The 23438-nt window shown below is 34.9% G+C and overlaps 1 protein-coding gene and 1 pseudogene across 2 annotated transcripts; both read left to right on the top strand.

The window, feature by feature from the left end:
- The first annotated feature begins 6210 nt into the window (after positions 1-6210).
- LOC124834807 (5'-3' exoribonuclease 3-like) lies at positions 6211-22189 on the top strand. 2 transcript variants are annotated; one of them, XM_047309598.2, is made up of 23 exons: positions 6211-6616; positions 6729-6831; positions 6925-7001; positions 7976-8167; positions 8268-8387; positions 8552-8614; positions 8783-8926; positions 9049-9213; positions 10001-10078; positions 10183-10269; positions 10523-10813; positions 11002-11097; positions 12840-12935; positions 13014-13084; positions 14963-15091; positions 15178-15254; positions 15351-15391; positions 15484-15558; positions 15679-15836; positions 20359-20463; positions 20555-20630; positions 20809-20891; positions 21402-22189. In XM_047309598.2, the coding sequence occupies exons 1-23, from the start codon at positions 6413-6415 to the stop codon at positions 21934-21936; spliced, it is 3066 nt and encodes a 1021-aa protein (XP_047165554.1). In that variant the 5' UTR covers positions 6211-6412; the 3' UTR covers positions 21937-22189. The 2 variants fall into 2 exon arrangements, with proteins under 2 accessions (XP_047165554.1, XP_047165553.1); XM_047309597.2 differs by having other exon boundaries at positions 20347-20463.
- Positions 15844-20331, top strand: LOC148206637 (uncharacterized; annotated as a pseudogene).
- Positions 22190-23438: the final 1249 nt, after the last annotated feature.

The following is a 23438-nucleotide window of genomic DNA, read 5'->3' as shown; positions in this document are numbered from 1 at the left end:
TTGTTATTTCAGACCTTAATTGAACTCGTTAGTTAACATTTTTAAAAATTCTAACTCAAACAACTAAACATCATTCTAAAAGTTCAAAAGTTAATTTTTACTGATTCCTTAACAATTTGATGAACTTAACCTTTAAACAAGTCACAAATAGTCCAAAAATAGACTTCAAACCTTCACTTTCATTATAAACCCTATACTTTAGAATTTAACTAGTTAAAACTCCTAAAAATGAAAAATAAAACTTACAAAACTAAACATATTAACAAAAATTCAGTCTCGTGATAGATAATAGATTCTCACCTCCACAAAATCATTTATGGCAGGGAATGGATTCCCACCTTCACAAATCGATTCTAATGGTGTGAAATTTATTCTACCCATCCACAAGCCACTACTTGATGTAGAAATATTTGCATGTATGTTGCATGCACAACTTGTGAAAGTGTCATTCAGTTGTGCGTGGTTCCACATAAAAGGAATAGACACTTTAGTAAATATACAGTACATGAGTAATAATAACTTCCGAAGGATAAAAATATCTAGTTGCAGACCTTAACAAATATTTTTGGAAGAACCAAAATAATGCACTTAAAATTTATATATTTAGTTACTATCATTGATACAATAAAAATGAATAAATAATTTAGTATAATGGTATATGTAAGGGTCTGTAAATGAATAAGGGGCCATTGGGCCGTATGTGGGGCAGCCAAGCCCATCAGCCTAAGGTCAGCTTAACCTTAGGAAGGGCTCCTCAGAGTTTTTTTTCACTTTCCTGAGCTCTTTCCCTTTCTCTCTCTAAACAGAAACCCTTTTTCCTAAATAATTGCTCTGCCTTTTCTCTAAAAGATCCAAACACTGGACCGTTTAAATTTTAATTTGAAGGTGCCTAAACGATCGCAGTGGCAAGAGCTTCATTTTGAACCGAACAATTTCCTGTTCCAGCCGGTAAGTTCCCTTTTCCCCTTCTCTTTCACTGTTCTAGAACCTAGGGCATGCAACTTTGCTGGGTTCACGTGCCTTGTACTTTTTTCCTTCCATTCTCTGTGTATTCGAGCTCTAAGAGCTATGTTTTATCACCAATTTGGTGATCTGTAGGTTCTCTCAAGTTCCGCTCTGTGTGGAAGGCACTGTTAGGACATCTACTGTGAATTGTATTGAGCAACCCAAAAGAAGAAGGTAAGGGGAGCTAATTATTTTTGGGTTGAATCTATTTTATGTATATGTATGCATGTTAATTTCGGAAATGATATTTTTCCTGCAGCGCGTTTTTGTTTTATCAAAGATTCGTGCATCTAATATTTAAATTATGTGGTTACCAAATTTGAATAATTTGGGGTATAAGAATTAGGAAGTGTGAGCGGACTGTATGTGTGAAATATAATAATGAGGTACATTGGTTGAGGGGTTTTATTCCTGGAAGAGATACATGAACGTGTGATCTATGGGTATATTAAAATATTATTTTTAATTGCATTGGAATTGGTATATGGGTATGTGAATGGAAAGGAACGTAAATTAAGCATTTCCATATAAAAAAAAGTGGATTACGTAGGTTGAGTGGAGAGAAACTTGGAGGAATGTTGTTGTGTGGCGTCAGGAACAAAATAGAAAGGAAGAAGGGGTTTCTTTATAATAATAGTATAGGTATGTTAGTGGTGGGGTCCATCCTTTTTGTTAGTAAAAGAAACTTTAAGAAATATTGGAAGCATGAAATTTTGCATGCATAGGAGGGGTGTGTGAGTAGAATGGAGCCATGTAACAGTGGTTAGTTTATGGAAGAAGTGCTGGAGTTAGAAAATATATAATGTGATATATATTATAGGTTTAAACCCTCGAATGGTCCTCGTATTTATATGGGAATCTCATCGTTTTTTTTTCGGTCTCAATTGGGTCATATTTTTTGTAAAAATGAACCAATTTTACCCTAACCGTTAAGTGCTCTCAGACGGCGTTAAATTTAGCTGAGATGTATTTTATATATTTTATATTTTGATGGCGTGGTACAACTTCAAAAGTTGGAGAGAAGAAAGAAGAAAAAGCGAGATGCAAAAGGATGAAGGAGGTTAGCTCATCTGGCATTGGAATGGCCACAACAGAAGCTTATTCACAAAGCCCCAAGAAGAAAGTTCCTCTCTTTCCTCTTCTCTTTCTTCTCTGCTTCACTTCCATCTTCCTCCTTCTCTCCCAATTCAGAACCACCTCCTCCCCTTCCATAGCCCACTTTCTTCCCACCTTCCACAAACACACCCAAGATTCCTACAATTTCTCCGATGGAAAATGGATCACTCATCCTCCCAGAATTCCAACCTACGACCACACCTGCAAGGAGATCTTCAAGGGCTGGAACTGCCTCTCTGCCAACAAATCCAACGCCCCTCTTCTCCCACCTCACCATCCTGTCAATAATATTAAGCACCATAAACAAAATCAAACATGGAGCCCCAAACTATGTCCAGACCTAAAGGAAAAATTGAAATAATTTTAACTTTAAAGTAACATATTAATTTAATGTTTGTAGATGATCCATGAATAATTCCCTTATTCCTCTCTCTCTTCTGGTCTCACTTTCAAATGCAACATGAACACATCAATGTTTGTGAACTGTAATGGTGAAGCATCGATGCCGTGGAAGGTGATTTAAAACACATCAGTCATTCAATTTTAATGAACAATGCCACGCCATCAAAATATAAAATACAACTCAGCTAAACTTAACGCCGTTTGAGAGCACTTAACGGTTAGGGTAAAATTGGCTCATTTTTACAAAAAATATGATCCAATTAAAACCGAAAAAAAATGATAACCTATTTGAGATTCTCATATAAATACGAGGGTCATCCGAGGATTTAAACTTATATTATATTAATATAATAGGAATGTATATAAGATGCTGGGAGTAAGTTTGATATATATATATATATATATAAAAGAAAGTATGAGATAGATTATATTAATATATTTTATAGGTTTAATTGCTTCCTTTGTCCCCAGTTTGGTTGAATTGTGTCAAATTCATCCTCATTTTTAAAAAAGTTTCATTGTCATCCTCACGTGGTGTAAAAGTTTCATTGTCGTCCTCACGTGGTGTAAAAGTGTCAATTGAATCCAAACATAGAAAAAATTTGTGTCAAAGTAGTCATTTTTCCTATATATCTGTGTCTTCCTTTCATACAATCAAGTACAGATATTCATTTTACCTTATCCAATTTAAGGCTTTTCATAGCTCCAGAGAAGTGACATATGAAAGGAAGACACAGAGATATAGGAAAAATGACTACTTTGACACAAATTTTTTCTATGTTTGGATTCAATTGACACTTTTATACCACGTGAGGACGACAATGAAACTTTTTTAAAAATGAGGATGAATTTGACACAATTCAACCAAACTGGGGACAAAGGAAGTAATTAAACCTATTTTATACAAAAGATACAAGAGTAAGTATGATAATAAATTATATTAATATAATATCGTTATGTATATAAAATTAGTAACAAAGAGTACATATTCTATTAATATAGTATAATTATATAAAAGAAAAATTAATAGGTACGTATGTATAAAAGAAAATGGAGATAGTTGGTGATGTTCATAATAATTTATAATATTATAATATGAATGAATGTTATTGTGTTAGTTTAATATGAAAATTAGGAATGCTTGGTACACTTACTGATTTAATATAAATATTATGATAGAATTATGGTTAATATAACTATTATAATAGTAGTAAAGGAAACATGTTTTCAGTGTATATATAAGTGTAGGTATTGAAAATAAATTATAAAGATTATGGTATTGATAAATTTATATTAAATTTATGGAGATGTTACTTTTATAACTTGTGATGAATGAGTTAAAATATATTGTTGAGATTATGTATATGTTGATTGTGGCAAAAAGTTTATGATTACAAAGTTATGAAAGTACGATCCAAATGGTAAACCAAGTTCTATCTGTGTAGAATCTCTTGGTGAGATTCTTAGTGGTTTAGAATGAAAGTAGGAGCTCAGTCTTGGGGGTCTTCGTGACGCTCCAATGGTCTTTCTTCTCACGTAGAGAGGATTGAACCATGTGGTGAGGAGTAGCAGGAGGTCTTAGTCTCGGAGGCTTCGAGTATGCTCCAAGGCGCAGAACGGACTAACCTCGTGAGTGTGACAGGGTGGGGAACCCAAGTTTCATAAGCCACCACGGGTGCATGACCCGCCATAGCTCGACTCTTATTCTAAAGTCCGGACGAGTCAAGTCTAGTGTTCAACATGTTAGGATACCTGTCTTAATCTGTTTTGATTTGAGAATAACTCTTGTAGATTCTATGCTTGACATGATGCATGTTTTTTTATATTTAATTAGCTCACCCTTGCTTGCTTGTGTTTGTGCATGTTGTATGTGTTTCCTTTTGCGATGATCATCCACTTGGGTAGGAGCAGATGGCGAGGATGATACTTTGGAAACAACTCTTGATGGGGACGGCAGTGCTGCAGCTTAGATTTGCTAGCTTTTATTTCCATGAACTCATATTATTTTTAAAGAACTTTAGTGCATTTAAAGTTTTAAATTCTCTGTAATTTTCAGGGAGAAACTCTAATATTCTAGTTTTGAATTTCACACTATTCTAAGGATGACTCTAATCCTAATTACTCTTGACTGCTTTCTTATATTATGTATGATGACGTCTTTATTATATGTATGTCTTTTCTATATATTTTGGGACGTTAGAGTATATAAATGATTATATTTTGTTTTTCTTAATAATTATTTGGAACTAAAATTTTCAACTATTTTTTTAAATATAAATAACCATATGAATAGTTTTGAAATTATATTCTAAAATTCAATCTGAAGTAAAATTTTCAAATATTTTTTTAATATAAATAACCATATTATATTTGATATGAATAGTTTTAATATATTTGACGTGATACTTCAGTAATTTACCGAAAGTACCTACACATCAACAACCTGCTTCCACAAATAACCAACAACCTCACTCATATATCCCTCTGTTTACTCATATATCTCTCTGTTTGGACAGTAAATACACGATGCAAAATGTAAATAAGATACTGATGAAAAGTGAGACTCACTGTTCAACCAAATATAATCTTTAAACATAGATAACATTATATGTTAAAAATCATATATTTTTCTTATATTATAATTCACATAATACTGATAATTCAAATTGAATTTTCCATTTACAGTTGATACCTGTAATTTTTTTCTTGTATTTCCACTCAAATAATATAATCCAAACACGTATTTATCTACTCAAATGAACTCTTCCTCTCTTCCTTCCACCATCCACAGTAGTTGGTAACTTAAAGCACTGAATGGAAGATTAAAAAAAAGAGAAAAAATAATTATAAAAAAAGTGTAGATCTCCAATTTATCGACACTTCCCAGTAAGATTCTAATCTTCAAACCCTCTTATAATACAGTCTTTGAGCATAAAGATAGATAGAAGTGGAAAAAAGAATGGGTGAAAGATACAAAACAAATTTTTAAACAGCTAAGATAAACAGTTTTAGTAATTTAATTGAAAAATAAAATTAAAAATACCAATGAAATTAATTTGAATATTGTGTCAACTTTTAATAGTTACAAAAGTAAATTTTAAAATATTAATGGAATTAATTTAAAACCAATAAAAAGACAACTTTGGTTAACATTTAAAATAGGAAGGATAACAATTTATATTTTAAAATATAAAAGACGAAAGTGAGAATTATAAAGAACACAAGGACCAAAATAATATTTTGGCCTGATGATATCCATCCAACAAGTTGTTAGAAAGTGAAAATTGAGATATTGTAACAAAAGACAAAATACAGAAGACATGAAAGGATGAAATATCAATATGATGGAAGTGTTATTATGTTTCGTTGAAAACAATACCAAATTACAAGAATAACCTTAAAAATATAAATGAGAAAAATACTTTATATTTATTAAGAAATAAAATAACAATTATGTTATTTTGTTTTTTAACATGAAAAAAATTGGAATGAAAGGAGTTGATATTTGTTAATAAATAAAATAACAACGATGTTGTTATGTTTTCTAACATGGAAAAAAAGAGGGTTGTAGGTAAAAAAACTCGCCAATCTGTGAAGCGCTGAAAGACTAAAAAGCACTCAAAATATCATGGAAAAGCATCACTACATAACGAATTTTGCAAAGGGTATTATCGTCTATTCTTTCGGTCGGATTCTTTGCCCTAGCAATCCAACACGCGCGAGAGAGTGTAGTAGCTCAAGAAGAAGGAGCACCGCCCGCGCTCTGGAATCAAAGTTAGCTTATTTCGCATATTCTTCTTCTCCGTTTAGACCTGAGAGAATAGTGAGCTGGATTGGATAAAAAGGGTTTTCGGTTTCGGCGAACTGAATCTGAGTTCGCGACTGAACGATGGGTGTCCCTGCGTTCTATCGATGGTTGGCGGAGAAATATCCGATGGTGGTCGTGGACGCAATTGAAGAGGAACCGGTCGTCATTGACGGCGTTAAGATCCCGGTCGATACGAGCGAGAAGAATCCTAACAACATCGAGTACGATAATCTTTATCTCGATATGAACGGCATCATTCATCCGTGCTTTCACCCCGAGGATAGGGTAACATTTCTTAATCTCGCTATTTTCTCTTCCGAACTTAAGTAATTAATATCATTGTTTAAATTTCAAGATTTTGAATGTGTACGATTACGCGTTGTTTGTTTGTATGCAGCCCTCTCCGACGTCGTTTGATGAGGTGTTTGAGTGCATGTTCGACTACATTGACAGGCTATTCGTCATTGTGCGGCCTCGGAAGCTGCTCTACATGGCTATTGGTGTGTGTCTGTTTCTTGTGATTTTTGTGTTTGTTATTGCGCTACCTTAGTTACTGTTGAGGCTTATTTGTTTTTGTTTGGTTCGACTCGTAGACGGTGTAGCGCCGAGGGCAAAAATGAACCAGCAACGGTCTAGGAGGTTTAGGTCTGCGAAAGATGCTTCTGATGCGGTATGTTTTTGTGCATATATTTTTTAACACCCATTTGGTGTTGTGTGCTTTTGGACGCTTCGAGAAGCGTTATAGACATCAGTCGTTTGTGTTTCTTGGTATCTAGTAGAAAAATGTTATTTGGACAACAAACTGTACAAAAAATTATAACTAAGAGGGCGGAACAGAGAAAACAGAGAAGTACAAGATGTAATAACTAATGTGAAAGAGAGAAAGGGGCAAAAAGTATTGTATAAATTGTTGCGTGAAATTTACAACTCTATTCGGCAATTGTTGTGGACTTTGTATGAACTTACACACTCTGTTGTTAAATAGCCGATTGCAACTCCGTCCGGTATTATGACCACCATCATTGTTGTGGTTGTGGCATGTGTCGTGCATCCTCTTGTCACCCCTGACAAGTCTTCAGCAAATTAAACTTTTGAGTTAATATAATGCCAAAATTTATGTGTTTTATTTTTGTTTGAGTAAAACTTTATATTTCAACCATCTTGTGATCCGCAATATGCCTGCAATGCAGCTGATATATGATATGGCAGATTGTTTGTTCTCTTCTGTTTTCCACGATCTACAATTGAAACATTGTTTGCACTCTTTGTTTGTTATCAATAATTTAGTTGAATCAATGTCATGCAATGCTTGTTGGTTGGTAAATAAATGCTTGAACTTTGGGGTTGTCTGATTACTGATAGAAATTGTAGATAACGAATGCTCTGGCCTTGGTCTTGAGTATTTATCCACTTATCTATACACTTTTTTTTTTTGCTTTAACTTTGTGGCTTACATCTACTGGTAAATTTTTTTTGAAGTGGGATATAGTGTTGTGATAAAATATAAGTTCTGTTGAAACAGTCTAGGGTGATACTGCTAGTGTTTTTTGGTTAATGTTGTTGGTGTCTCACGATACTGGTGAAATATTTGACAAGCTAGATATGAATTTTGCCCATATTTTCCTTCTTTTCTCTCGTGTTTAGGCTGCTGAAGAAGCAAGGTTAAGGGAAGAATTTGAGAAGGAGGGCAGAAAGCTTCCTCCTAAAGAAGAGTCACAGACTTTTGATTCAAATGTCATTACTCCTGGAACTGAGTTTATGGATGTCTTGTCAATTGCACTTCAGTACTATGTTCATCTTAGGTTGAACAATGACCCTGGTTGGAAAAATATTAAGGTATAGAGAGTTCATTTTATATAAACTGTGTGACTGTAGCTAATGTGTCTTATTCGATAGAAGGATCTGATCTAATGTTATGGTTTGTGTGTGACTGAAGGTTATCCTCTCTGATGCAAATGTTCCTGGTGAAGGGGAGCATAAGATTATGTCCTATATCCGTCTGCAGAGAAATCTTAAAGGTTATGATCCAAATACACGACATTGCCTGTATGGTTTGGTATATATCTTACTTCCAACTTATTACTCTTCTAAATTCATCTTTGATTTAGTTAATTCAAAAAAGAAAATCCATTTTTTTTTTACTTTCACTTGGTGTCTTCTTTGCTTTATTTATCATGAATGTAATTACCTTATTTTTTTCATTTGGTGTTCTGATGTCAGGATGCTGATTTGATAATGTTGGCATTGGCTACCCATGAAATTCATTTTTCAATTCTTAGAGAGGTTTGTGTCTAATGAGTTGTTCTTTGTCCCTGAATTAGATTATTAGGGAGTTAAATAGATACATGATGCAGACAGTGGCGAATGATTGATAAAATTTCATGCAATTGTTTTGGCTTCTTTCCATTAGATTTTATGATTGAATTCTTGGTAAATAATGTGTTTATGCAGATTGTATTTACTCCTGGACAAGACAAATGCTTCCTCTGCGGTCAGATGGGTCATTTTGCAGCAAACTGTGAAGGAAAGGCAAAAAGGAAGACAGGAGACTTTGATGAAAAAGGAGAGGCTGTTGTGGCCAAAAAACCATTCCAGGTCTGGGTTCTATTTGAAATTCATACGTTCATAAAGTTATTGAATATGACAACATAATTTTGGTACTTTAGCCCTTAATTCCTACTTCCTATATTTATATATCATTGTTTTTTCTTTTGTAGTTCCTGAATATTTGGACTCTGAGAGAATATCTGGAGTATGAGATGAGAATACCTAATCCTCCATTCAAGATTGATTTTGAATGCATTGTTGATGATTTTATCTTCATGTGTTTCTTTGTCGGCAATGATTTCCTACCTCATATGCCTACGCTAGAGATTCGTGAGGTTTGGCATTATAGATACTCTTGTTATCTCTCTTCCTCTCCCTTATTTTCTATATATTTGGTTTGAATCAAATTTCAGGATTGGTCATCTATTTTGTAAGAATTAATTATCGATTTTTCCTTGACTTAGCCTAACTGGACATATAGGGGTGCTGTTTTACCCCCTATTTGGACTTTGGTTGCTAATTTTAAAAATTTGGGTCAATTTTGGAAATCACAGGCTTCTTTTGTCTAAATAACAAGGCACTAACTATCGAGAAAGCTTAAATTCTTAGGTTGAACAAGACTAAATTGCTTTGGGTTGAAGCATTAATAAAATATCAAAACCTTTTTTCTTTTCCTGAAATTAAACTTAATTCAAAGCGTGTGAGTGGTTATGCAGGATTTCGTAGTCTAGAATGAAGCAAGCCACAGGGTGCTGTCATGTCAATATGACCTCTCCAATGTGTTTATTGATACAATCTTTAGAAAGTGTAATCTGTGGTTCAAACTTCAGTTGTTCTATTTGAGTTGATCAATTAAGACAAAAATAATCATAGCATTACCTCACTGCAATATTTTTTGTGCAAAGAAATGGATAAGAATTTTCAAGAATGGTCTAAATGTTAAGGCGGATAGAATTCCTAATCTTTAGCATCCATATTAATTTCTTAATTTTTGTTGTGTGGCAGTAACTATGGTGTTATGATATAGGTTTTATATTATCTAATTGTACGTGTAATGTTTTATATGGTGGTTAAGAATGTGTAACTGATCTATTTGTTGGGAATTTGAATTTTTTTACCTAGGGTGCAATTAACTTGCTGATTGCCGTATACAAGAAAGAATTTAGGGAGTTTGGTGGTTATTTAACCAATGGAAGCACGGTATGTGATGGTAACTTGGATGATTTGTGTGATATGGTATGCCTCTTTACATCTAAATTGTGTTTATTTATAATTTGTCTCTTTTCTTTACTGCCTTTTTTCAGATAAATTTGAGCAGGGTGGAGCACTTCATACAGGCTATTGGATCTTATGAAGATAAAATATTCCAGAAAAGAGCTCAATTACACCAGGTCTGTTTAGTTGCCTCTCTTTCTTTCTCCTTCAAGGATTGGATAGAGATAGAGAGAGATAATCAATTAGTGCTTATACCCACTGTCTATATGTCACACAATTAAGGAAGTGTGACTGCTCAACTTTAGTCATAATATTGAGGAGTGAGAGATATTAAACATTTATAGGCCTACATGTTTTATTTCCTTAGTTATAGATGTTCAAGTGTATTCTGAAGTGTTTCTTGTTCTGTATTTCTTTTTCTCCTTTCAGCGACAAACGGAGAGAATAAAGCGTGGAAAGGCCCAAGCAAGAAGGGGAGATGATGCTGGGCCTCGATTTCAACCAGACTCTTTAGTAGCAGTTTCACAATTCCATGGTTCTCGTCTTGCTTCGGCTCCAACTCCTTCACCGTTCCAACAATCTAGGCATTCTAATTTTCGTACATCAGTTAGAAAAGACCGAAAAGAAGCCTTTGAGAGGCCTCAGAAAGTTGCTAGGTTATCTTCAGGAGCAAGTGTTGCTGCTGCTATTGTTGAAGCTGAGAAAAGTCTTGAAATTGAAGTACGTTTTCCTGCTTCAGGAGAGGCATTCTTTAGAACTAATATATGGGCTAACCTATTACTGGGTATGAGCCTGGCAAGGAATTAGATGCACTTTATTATCTTTTCATTGTTAAGCTTAGGACTTTTATAATGATCCGATTATCTCCTCCATTGTCTGAATGAGTTTGGTATTCTTTTATCTTTCAGGTTCATGATAATAAAGATGAACTGAAAACAAAATTGAAGGAGATACTTCGTGAGAAATCTGATGTATTCAACTCCAAAAATGCTGGTGAGGACAAGGTAAGTTCTTATCTTTTTTGTTTAGTAGTTTAGTTTTCCCTTGCATTTTTACTTGTGGTTTTAATTTTATTTCTAAGTAACAAGTACTATGTATATTGTCCTGCCTGTCAATATTTGATTAAACCTTAAGGATTAAATTACATTGCAGTAATTTTCCCATATCCACCTATTGTTAGTGGGGATCAAGATAATTAGAATTGCGTGAATATTGTATTATTCATATCCTGTTTAAATTATATTTGCCTTTTTTAACATTTTTATGTGTTGTGGAGCCGAGTTTGGATTATCTGTGGGTGTTTCCTGTTTTCATTTTCTATTTTAACTGTCAAATTACAAAACTCTTATCTTGTTTTCAAACTGTTTTCTGTTTTCAACGATCAGAAAACACTGAAAACAACTTTTTTGGTTTTCTTTGTTTCCTTTACAAATATTTGAAAGCAGGAAACATATTACAAGCAAGGTGACATTCTTGTCATAGAAAAGTGAAAACTAGAAACAATAGTACAAGTAAACGCTCCTGTAGTCTTTTCTGCATTATTTTGAAGTTTATTCTCACTTTATTAGCTGTGTAGAGCGTTATTTCACTTTAAAATACTAATAATTTTTTTTTAAATATTCGTTATGACATTTTTTAGTATTGATCACGAATCTTACGTTTCACTATAAGGTTTCAAGTGATGATTCGAAAATGTATCTTTCCATTTGCAATATGAATTGCAATTTGACAATCTTGGTTGGTAGGTTGTTCTGATAAGTCTCTGTTGTTGGTAATTATTTATTTTCCCTGCGTAGAATCTATTATTTATGTTGAGAAACTTGAGTTTTTTGGGATATTAAAATGTTAATTGCTGAAGCTCTCATAATGTTCCATTCATGATTTGGAAAATAAATCTTTCGATTCATGATATGAATTCCAATTGGACAACCATTATGGGGGTTGTGGGGATTAGTCCCTTTTGTTTGCAAGTATAATTGGTTTGACAGTGTAGAAACTATAATTTAGGTTGAGGAAATTTTGGAAGTTTGTTAGCATCTCAGATTGTAGTTTATGCTGATGCTGATTAATTAAATTTTCTATTAAGGAAAATAAATGGAAGGAACTATTTAATAGTTAAACTGATATAAAAAACTGAAATGGATCAGTTTTATCACTGTTATTATATAGTGTTCATGTTTTCCCCCTACTTTTAGAGTTTTTTTTGCAGTTGAGTCCTTGATGAACCTTCTATATATAAATAATAAAATAAAACTCAAGAAAATTAACCGAGCCTTTGATCTCTATTAATTTTTTAAATTATGGATCTGCGTATTCTTTACTTCCAAAGAACGAGTGTTGAATTTAAAGTCCATGCCTCAGAAGGATTATCCATTTGTAATTTTTTATCTGAAAGTGTTGATTCTTTTGGAACGATTACTCATGTATGCTGGAGAGAATGATTGGAGTTGTTGCCATGGGACCTATAAAAAGTGAAAGTTATGGCCTCTTAGCACACAATTGCGCTAACCTTATCTTATAGCGCCAAACTATGTTTTTTTGGGGGATTCATTACGTTCAAAACCTTCTAAATTCCTTTTGTATCTGGGTTATTACTGGCTTTATTTTGAGAATTTTGACACCCATCCATTTATAGAGCTTGCAATAGCGACTCTTATACTACATTTTTTGTTTGTAGAAAGTTCTTTCTCTTTTTTCTTTTAAAATTGTTTCACTTCATTTTATCTTATATTTCTGTTTTCAACAGATTAAGTTGGGAGAACCGGGCTGGAAAGAGAGGTATTATGAGGAAAAGTTTTCTGCTAAAACTCCTGAGGAACTTGAAGCTATACGGAAAGATGTTGTAAGTTAATGAATTGAAGTGTTACTAATTTTAGTTCATATGGAGGTCAAGGTTTTCTTATTGCAGTCTATTGTTTAGGTCTTGAAATATACTGAAGGCCTATGTTGGGTGATGCACTATTATTATGAAGGTGTTTGTTCTTGGAATTGGTCAGTTCCTTTTCTAGTTCTTTCTGAAGAACTGTATGAATCTTAAATTATGTTGGGTTTCTTTTACCTTTAATATGGCACTTGAGTTGATTTCTCTTTCCTCCCATTCACCAAATATCTGATGACCCAAATCTGAGTGTTGATTGCTGAATTTTAACTCTTATTTGGTTGAAACCTTAAATTATGCAATGCGTGATGGTTGCAAATAACCTGTTCCTGGCCCGTTCTTCCCTGTTCTGCTGCAGTTTCTTGACCACAGTACTTTAATATTTGTGATGAATCTGGGTATCAGTGTTTGAAGTCCCTCTGACCAATTCTTGATATTATGTTAGAGACTGGTTCAGATGGATTACAGAATATAATCATTGGAAACTCTTATGTCCTGACCCAGATCAGGGTGGTGGCAGAATAGAGGACAACCGAAACAAAAACTGTACACTCTTGCTTGAAAAACTAGTGCTCCCCCAATGGTGCCCTTGCAATTTTTGTTGCCTCTTGTCTCCTTTTCAGTCTATTCAATTTTCTTTATACCCCTATTTTGCAACTAATTACTGTTAGACTATGACATGATTATGGTCTATTCGATGGTAATGATCCCTTGTCATATATCTATTCCTCTTCACTTAAATCTTCCTAACAGGGGGTCATTGTCTATGTCGTTGTCTATCTGGATTGACCTTAATGGTTTTACTAGAAATGAAGAGGCTAACCTACTTTGAAGTAGGTGTATGCTTTGTTAGGATCACTGTTGGGGATATTAGCTCTTTGTATATCTACATGGTTCTAGGGAAGAGATGGGGCTTTTATTTTGTTCTTAGATAATAATTTTTAAGTCTAACTCAACCTCACAAAATTGACTTATAAGGTGAGGCTTGCACTCTATTGTATTCCATAATTTGATCATGTTTCCAATTAATGTGAGATCTATACAGCTTTTCAATGATGGAACATCTTGAGCATGGAAATAAATATTTATGGATTGTCTAATAGTAGTTGACACAATTGATCTAACAAATCTTATTTCAGTAGGCTTTGATATTATCTTAGAAAGTAGATTTTACGTTTAATTCAATATTGGAAATAGGATTTTAAGGTGAAGTTTGCAACTATTTATATAGTATGATGTGGTCATATTTTCAGTCGAAGTGAGATTTCAAACAATTGTATCTACCTGGTTCTAAATATGGAATGTTCAGATCCGTAAAGTATTGGCTGGCTTCCAATTTAGCATCCTACTTTTGTCTAAAATGTCAAGCACACACATCTTTTTAGAGATAGAGATGTCTGATTTTAAATGAAAAATTGTGATTCGTAGTCTACGAACTACAATTGGTCAAGAGAAATTATTACAACACATTTTTTTGAACACTTTTCTATTGACTGAAATTTATCAGAAATAAACTTTTAGTAAATCTCTTCTCATTTAATGAGGTTGTCTTGATTTAGTAGTTTTCAATAAATTTCAGCCAGTGGTGGAATGTTTATAAGAAAAAATGTTGGAGATGTTAGCACTGGTTGGACAAAGTGCTTTGTTTGGTAAACTTGTGATTTTAGAAAACTTAACGTTACTAGTGTATATATTGTATTCATATATTTTGTGGGGTACTTTTAGAGATAAACATGCTTCCGTTGTGGGTTATTTCTTTTCATATGTTGTTGTTCATAATGCTTTATATGTCGAGGTGGTGCGTGTGATTCTGGCTATGGAAGTTGCATTCTTGAAGGGATGGACTAATATTTGGATTGAGCACGACTCTCAACTTGTTATTCATGCATGCCTGTGAATTTTATATGTTTTCTTCATCCAGTGTCCAGATTCGATCTACAAGTATTGCATGACTTATTTTATTAGTTTTAATTAAATTTTTATTACAACAGGTTTTATCCTTATCACTATGCCCCCTTTGCGTCTGATCTCAATGGCCTTGGTGAACTTGATATTAGCTTTAAGCTGGGTACTCCATTCAAACCATTTGACCAGCTTTTAGGAGTCTTTCCTGCTGCAAGGTTTGCTTGTTGCACAACTTATTTTTGTAAGGAGTTGTAGCTTCCTAAATTCATTTAGTGTAACATTGGAGCTGTGATATCTGCAGTTCTCATGCTCTTCCTGAGCCATATAGGAGACTTATGACAGATCCAAACTCACCAATCATTGATTTTTATCCAATTGGTATGTCTTTAACAAATTGGGATATTAATTTAAGTTTTAGAAGTTCCACTATATTATGAATATTGTTCCCCGTTTAATATCAGTGTTGTGTCTCAGACTTTGAAGTGGACATGAATGGAAAACGCTATGCTTGGCAGGTCCAATCCTGATTTACCCTTGCCTTTTTCTTCTGTGTTTCCTATACATGGTTGCATCATAGCTCATACAATACCATCCTTCCTCTTTGCAGGGTATTGCTAAGTTGCCTTTTATTGATGAAGGGCGCCTTCTGGCAGAAGTTCAAAAGATTGAAAACTTTTTAACAGTATGTCTCTGTTCTCTGAATTTAAATTCACATTTGGTCCAATTTGCCGTTCCCAACTCTCACCCCTTCCCGATGTTTACTAATTTTCTCCATATCCTATTTCTATTAAAAAATTAAAAGCCTGAGGAAAAGCGAAGGAATGCTACAATGTTCGACTTGCTCTTTGTGAATTCTTGTCATCCTCTATCTGCTTGCATAACCACACTCGGCAACAAGTGTAAAAACATGTCAGACAGTGAACGGGCTGTTTTGAAGGAAAGAATCAATCCGAAAGAAAGGTTGGTACTGATGGTTTGCAATTGTTAGGATATTTATCCTATTTATCATGCTTATATTGTGTCAAGGGTTACCCTATTTATCATGATTGTGTCTAGGGTTATCTTATTTATCATGATTATATTGTCTCTAGGGTTATCCTAATTATCATGTACTCTTATATCAATTTATTCTTATAAATAGAAGATTACGAGAGGGATCAATCAAGCCTTCAAGAATTATTTTACAGTTTCAATCTCAAGTGCAATTTCCCAACCATATTTTTTGATGATGATAAGGTTTTAATAAAATTTCCTTCTGATCGTAGTAGTGGATTTGTTGCATCTGATGGGCATTATTTATGGCCATGAGTTTCATTATGATATTGCAAGCCATAATATATGATTTGTGATTAGCATTGAAGCACTTCAAACCCACCAAAAAACTAAGAAAGTAAGGGAGGATAACCAAACACTTCAATACACTATCTATCCAGCATCCCATATTATTTGATTTGAGGCTCTGGCACCGTACATACCCAATCCGAATCAGGTCACCACCTCAAAGAGTTGATTTCTTGATGACTTTCGCTAACAACACTTGGTGTAATTTCACCCAATTTCCTTGTTTGTTAGAACCTGATACAACCAAAAAATATGTTGGGCCAAGAAATGAAGGAGCAAAGGAAATGGGGACAAGTTTATGTTAGGAGAAAAAGAAAGGGGGTTGAGGTGGACACAAATTAGTAGCAAATTAGTTAGGCACAGAGAAATTGGAGGATTTTCGAAGATTGCCCTTTTTGTGAGGTTTTTCGTTTGTGTCTTTATAGTGTCAGAGGAGTGTGTGTGTGGACATTCTGTTTTTGGACAAAATCAATAGTGGAGAGTACCTTTTGGGTCTCTTGAGGAGCTTAGCTTTGGGCAGTAGGATATTCCTTCTGTATTTGCTTTGATTTCAATGAAACAGGATCAGTCATCCTTTCTTTATTCTTTTTTCTTCTTATTTCATTACTTATTACTGTGGTTTCCTATCATTTCTGGTCTGACCTGTCGGATACTTCATTCGAGGGGTGAATGGTTATCACTCGAGAAAGCAAGGAGAACCAGTGATTTCGGGAACTATGGAGGATCAGGTAGGGTATGTGGAAGAAGTTACTCGAATGAAAGCGATCATGGAAGAGTTGCGTTTACAAGCATCTTAGAATCATTCATCACTAGAAGGGATGAGAAAAGAAGCTGTAGAAAATCAAACAAAAATGATGGAGTTGATGACGGGGAGTTTAGAGAAGAGGATTAATGAAGAGGATGAAGGTTCGGTGGGAAACAAAAAAACAGCCCAAGGAAAACACCAAGGCAGGAGCAAGCTTGACTTCCTTAGAAGGAGATGCTCTAGCGGAGTTTCGACAATCGGTAAAAAGGATTGAGTTACCAACGTTCAATGGCGAAGGTCCTGCTGGATGGATTTCAAGAGCGGAGATTTATTTCAAGGTTCAGGAGACCAGCGAGATGGTGAAAGTGAGACTGGCTCATTTGTGTATGGAAGGAGGGACAATACACTTTTTCAACTCTTTTTTAAATGATTATGATCTTTTGTCATGGCATAATTTGAAGGAGTTGCTTGAACTTTACGGAGGAATGGGGGATGGGAGCGTATATGATAAGTTGACGACGTTGAAGCAAACAGGGAGCATGGATGAGTATATTGGACGATTTGAATGTTTGATCGCTCAAATTCCAAAACTCCATGATGAGTAATACTTCTCGTACTTTACCCATGGGCTGAGGGAGGAGGTTTGGGCTAAGGAGCAAAGTTTACATATCGCGAATCCTCTAACCAGAGGACGTTTGATGAATGTTAGTTGTGCCGTTGACTAGGAAGTTTCAGGGTGAAACAGAGAGTGGCAGAGGCGAAGTGAGACGCATGTTATAGGAGGTGATAATTTGGGTCACAAAACCAGATCCAACATAATGGGACGAGTGGGTCAGAAAGGGTATGGAACTAATGGATGGAGTAATGGGTCAGGCCCAAACTAGAAGGGTGGTGCAAATGACAAGGGGTCAGGGGGAGCACGTGAGAGGTGCGTGCGTCACTTATCCTATTAGGATTTGGTGGATAAGAAAAAGAAAGGGCTCTGTTCCAAGTGTGGTGGGCTGTATGGGCCAACTCATCAATGTCCAATCAAACAATTGAGGGCCATAGTGGTTGAGAATGAGATTCAGGTCGAGTTTGAAGATGAAGAAAAAACCCTAAAGAGCGACAGCATGGGTGAAACAGAGGAAGTCGATGGAGTTTGCGGTGCCATCAGTCTCTACGTGCTGGAGAAAGAGACTCAAGATGCACCCAGAACAATGAAACTAAAAGGCATGATCAAAGGAATACCTCTCCTCATCCTGATAGATTCAAGAGCGTCACATAACTTTGTGTCGCGAAGGTTAGTGAAAGCAATGTTATGGGGATGGAAGAACACACGGAGGATGTGTATACTGATGGGAGATGGGCATCAAACAAAAACAACAGGGGTTTGTTGAGGGTTGAAGATTGTTCTGAAGATAGGGGAGTTCGTAGTGGATGTGTTTTTATTCGAACTTGATGATATTGATCTTATCCATGGCATGGCATGGCTGGAGTCATTGGGAGAAATGTGGGTAGATTGGAAGAAGCAAATCATGAAGATTAATTTTGCCCAAGGAATTAAAGTGCTTAGAGGGACAAAGCAGACCGAATCCTTGAGTTTTAATCTCTGCAAGTTTGAAATCGAAGGGGAGGCTAAGAAAGAAGAAGCAAGTCAAATTTTGTTGGAAGGATTAAAACAAACGTTGGGTCAATATGGAGATGTGTTCAAGGAACGAAAAGGCCTATCTCCAAAATGCTAGAAGGAGCATTGCATCAACCTACTTCCAGGGAGTGCACCAGTTAACGTGAGGCCTTACCGTTACGTTTTTCACCAAAAAAATGAGATAGAGAACCAGGTTCATTCATTGCTGGTTGTGGGGCATGTCAGCATAGTCAGAGTGCATTTTCTAGTCCTGTAATCTTGGTGAAAAAGAAAAACATTCATTGGTGCATGTGTGTGGACTATAAGGCATTGAACAAGGGGACGATACCTGACAAGTTCCCAATCCCGGTAATTGAAGAGCTCTTGGAAGAGTTGCATGGAGCTAAGTATTTCAAAGTTAGATCTCACTTCAAGGTACCATCAAGTTAGGATGAGGGAGCAAGACATAGAGAAGACGTCCTTCTGAACCCATGAGGGACAATAAGAGTATCTGGTAATGCCTTGCGGACTCATGAACGCTCCAAATACACCCTATGTTTCATGTTTCTTTGCTCTAGAAGGCCATTGGAGAGTATAAAACAGCAGAAGGACTGCCAACAGGGCTCGAAGAGGACCAATCAGATATGTTACTACCTTAAAATGTGTTGGCTGCTCGAAGCATACTCAAGGAGGGAGAAAGGGTTAACCAATGGCTGGTGCATCGGCTGGGAAAAACAGTAGAAGAAGCACTGTGGGAGGATGAGATGTCAATGAAGACCCAATTCCCAACCTTTAGTCTTGAGGACAAGACTATCTTTCAAGAGGGCTGTATTGATACTGCCAAAAAATGTTGGGCCAAGAAATGAAGGAGCAAAGGAAATGGGGACAAGTTTATATTAGGAGAAAAAGAAAGGGGGCTGAGGTGGACACAAATTAGTAGCAAATTAGTTAGGGAGAGAGAAATTGGAGGATCTTAGAAGATTGCCTTTTTTGTGAGGTTTTCCGTTTGTCCCCTTTATAGTGTCAGAGGTGTGTGTGTGTGGACATTGTTTTTGGACAAAATCAATAGTGGAGAGTACCTTTTAGGTCTCATGAGGAGCTTAGCACTCGGCAGTAGGATTATTCCTCTGTATTTGCCTTGATTTCAATGAAACAGGATCAGTGATCCTTTCTTTATTCCTTTTTCTTCTTATTTCATTACTTATTACTGTGGTTTCCTTTCAGAATCCTTCACCAATCAGAAACCATTATAGCTAACCCTTTTTGAGACACTGACAACTAATTGATTAGCAACCATCAACTTGGGAAATCCTACCTTAAAAGCTTGTTGTTAAAGGGAGTAACCATAGTACTAATTTCAAGTCCATGTTATGCCCATAGCTGACGTTTTGTCATTTGTGTCAGTGCTGGACTGGAATTAGCACTACTCTATGATTAGGTACTTAAATGCTTAGATATGGCACATTGTTGCGGGAAAACGTACTAAAATATGATGATTAGATTGGGACTTGCTGTAGACTTTGAGGGAGGATGTTATCTTGGAGTAGCAAAGTTTGAAAAGTTAATGATTTTTTTTTCCCAAAGACAAGCACACTATAGGCTGCTATAGAAGTTCACAGCAGTTTTCAAATGCATGAAACTGTCAAGTTTGTAAACTTTTTTCAAATTTGAGATTTTCATATATATTCAAATTTGAAATTTTCATACACACACACACACACGTATATTCAAATTTGAAATTTTAATATCTTGCTGGACTATTTTCTGATGTTATTTAGGAATGCATGCAGTGGTGGAATGAATGGTTACATATCCTTATGTGGTGGAGAACCTTGCCCTCCTATCTTTAGGTCTTCTATTGCAAGCATGGAAGATATCACGGACAATCATGTTATGTAAGTCTCTCGATACTGGATATAATTTCGTTAGGACACCATTTACGGTGAAACTTGCTATGATTTATCTTATCTGCCCCTTGTTGCTCAGATGTGCAATATATAGACTGCCAGATGCACATGAACACATTACCCGACCACCACAAGGAGTTAAATTTCCAAAAAAGGTATCAAATTTAGTAGCTTCGTATTTATACCCTCTAATTTCCAAGTCCCATTCCCTTTTTAATTTTCAATTTCAACGTTTGCCGCATAAAGACACTGGTCTGTTTAAAGCATTGCTCGTGTTTCATCTACTTATTCTGTAACGTATTTGAAAAATTGAGTTATGTGCTTTGTATACAGATTGTTACAATTGGAGATCTACAACCTGATCCTGTTTTATGGCATCAAGATTCAGGTAGGAGACACCATGCTGAAAATTGGAGGTAAGACTTTGTTTTATGCATTGTTTTGATTACACGTGAAATAGTTTGGAGCAAAGAAACGAGGAGGAATGAAATGTAAATAACTAAAAAATATAAGGGAAATAAAGTAAAAGAGTTTAATGTGGATAAATAAAACAGTGAAAATAAATAAATAAATAACTTATCAAAAGTATTTTTATATTAATTACGAAATTAAACATCTTTTTTCTTAACAGTTTCTTTTTAAATTTCATGTTCTATAAATATTTATTAAACTTTTTAATAATAAAAATAAAAAACCACAAATCCTTTCGCCTTCATCCCATTTGAGGGGATTTACTTCGTCATGGGTTTCTCTGATTTTTGCCAATTTTCTGTTCTATTTCTATTTAATATAACTCATTAGTCACACAATCCCTTTCGCTTCCCTCCCTCCCAATCACCCATTTAAACTTATGATTTACTATATCTATGCATCTTTAATCCATCTAGTTGGCTAGAACTGAGTGGTGGTCCGGTTTTTTATTTCAGGAAAAACCCTCCAGGATCTATTTCTGGTCGAGAGCTTGGAGATGCTGCACATAGACTCGTTGTCAATTCCTTACAGGCAAAGGTTGACACTACTGGTTACCGCCACCGCCCGCATAATGGACCTCCTAAATCTAATCCCGCACCAGACGGTCATCGACAACCAGTGTCTTCCTATGGTTATGAATCACGCCCAGGACACGATGCAATCCCACCTTACAATGCTGTCCCTACTGCTCAACAATACCCCCCACCACGTGGGGCGTACAGTCCTCGTCAGCAATCAAATTCTAACCAAAAAATTGACTATCATCATCCTAGATCACATCATCATGAAAGAAATCACCATTCGAGGCATGGATACCAATCATCAGGAAATCATCAAAATGCTAGTCATCATCGTCATGAAGTTAGTCACCACAGCCGAAACAACGGGAGTGGGCACAGGGAGCATGGCCATCATTCGTCCAATCACTATTCTTCATTAGATAGACGAGGGAACAAGGATGCAATGCCACCACCTTACAATCGCAGATAATTTCATTCTTCCGGGGAATATTATTCCCCACGAATTAAAAGTTGTTGTACCATATATTTTTCTCTCAATTAGATGAGGTTGGAGAGCTGGACTTGCGTGTTGTACTGTTATGTCTAGTCGAGACAATAGTTATAAACCAATTTTCCGTTGAGTAGATGAATCTGAGAAATTTTATCCGCTATAACTTAGGTTTGATAACATTTTCCCTACATGATATATTGGTTATTCAATTGGTTGATTTCTCCTGGGACTAGATTGCTTATCTCTTGAATCATTTCTACTTTCAGTTTCTGACGCCTGTTTATTAGTTTCTACTGATGTATTGAACATGTAAATGATGCATAATTATATAATAAAATCGATTTAATCAATGAGTACTTCAGTTACATTCACTTTGTTTGGCAGAGAGAAGATACAAGTTAATAAAATAGATGATAAACTAGATAGATATCGGAGATGTTTAATTTAAAAGAAACGAAGAAATGAGAGAAGTAGATAATTAATTGGATATAATATCATTTTGTAAAATCATTTCTACTCAGTCACCAAGCATCATGCATGATTTAATCTAACAACTTGTGACTTTTTTAGTACTTGACTTGAGTTTGTCTAAGCTTCACTTTGTTTGTGTTTACTTTAGATTTCAAGCTCCATTTTCTTTATGCTAATTGTACTTTTGCTAGGCTTTGCTTTCACTCATTGAATAAACATTAGTCATATATATATATATATATATATATATATATATATATATATATATTGACATTAAGAAACATGGTTGCCTAACCAGATATTTAATCTAACAAGCCTATCTTATGTCTAGTGCTTATTTAAGAATATATTATAATAATCTTTTAACTATCTTGGAACATGATTATGCTGATTTATCTTTCTTGTTTCATTATAAATTTTATTATCATCAAAATTTATTTTTTTTGTTAGACTTGTCTAATAGGATTTTCTAACATCTAATGCTAATAAAAATGGAGTTTTTGGAGAGGGAACTCATCCAGAGACAAGAGAAGAGCATAGGCATGCATGGAGTTAAAGAATCACTTCCATTTTCATCCATTCCACTCTTTTGATCCATTTTTTGTGCTACTTATGTGTAGGAGTAACTAAATCTCCTATTCATCGGGGGTATGATGTAATATATCTAAACTTGATGTAGTTTTCTCTTATGGAATATAATTTCTTTTATGACTCTTATGTTTTTTTCTTGTTCTTCATGTGTATTATGGATAATATGTTATTTTGTGGTATGTAAACACTTCATATTGCTTTAGAACTTGAACAATGATAGAACAACTTATAGGTTTGGTTTTAGACATAATAATCTCTTGGTCATCCTAAAAGTTTTTTCTTAATGCAAATATTGTGTTAAAATAACTAAGAGATTATTATTTTCACACATAGGCTTATAACTTGTTTCTAAGGTTTAGTTATGTTACAAATATTTTGTGTAAAGTATTAAATAGAGTTTAGTTCATGAAATCCAACTC

This window comes from Vigna umbellata, chromosome 1, assembly GCF_029865625.1.
Source record: "Vigna umbellata cultivar VRB3 chromosome 1, Vumbellata_1.0, whole genome shotgun sequence".
In the NCBI taxonomy this organism is placed as follows: Eukaryota; Viridiplantae; Streptophyta; class Magnoliopsida; order Fabales; family Fabaceae; genus Vigna; species Vigna umbellata.
This window is presented reverse-complemented; position numbering and strand designations above follow the sequence as displayed.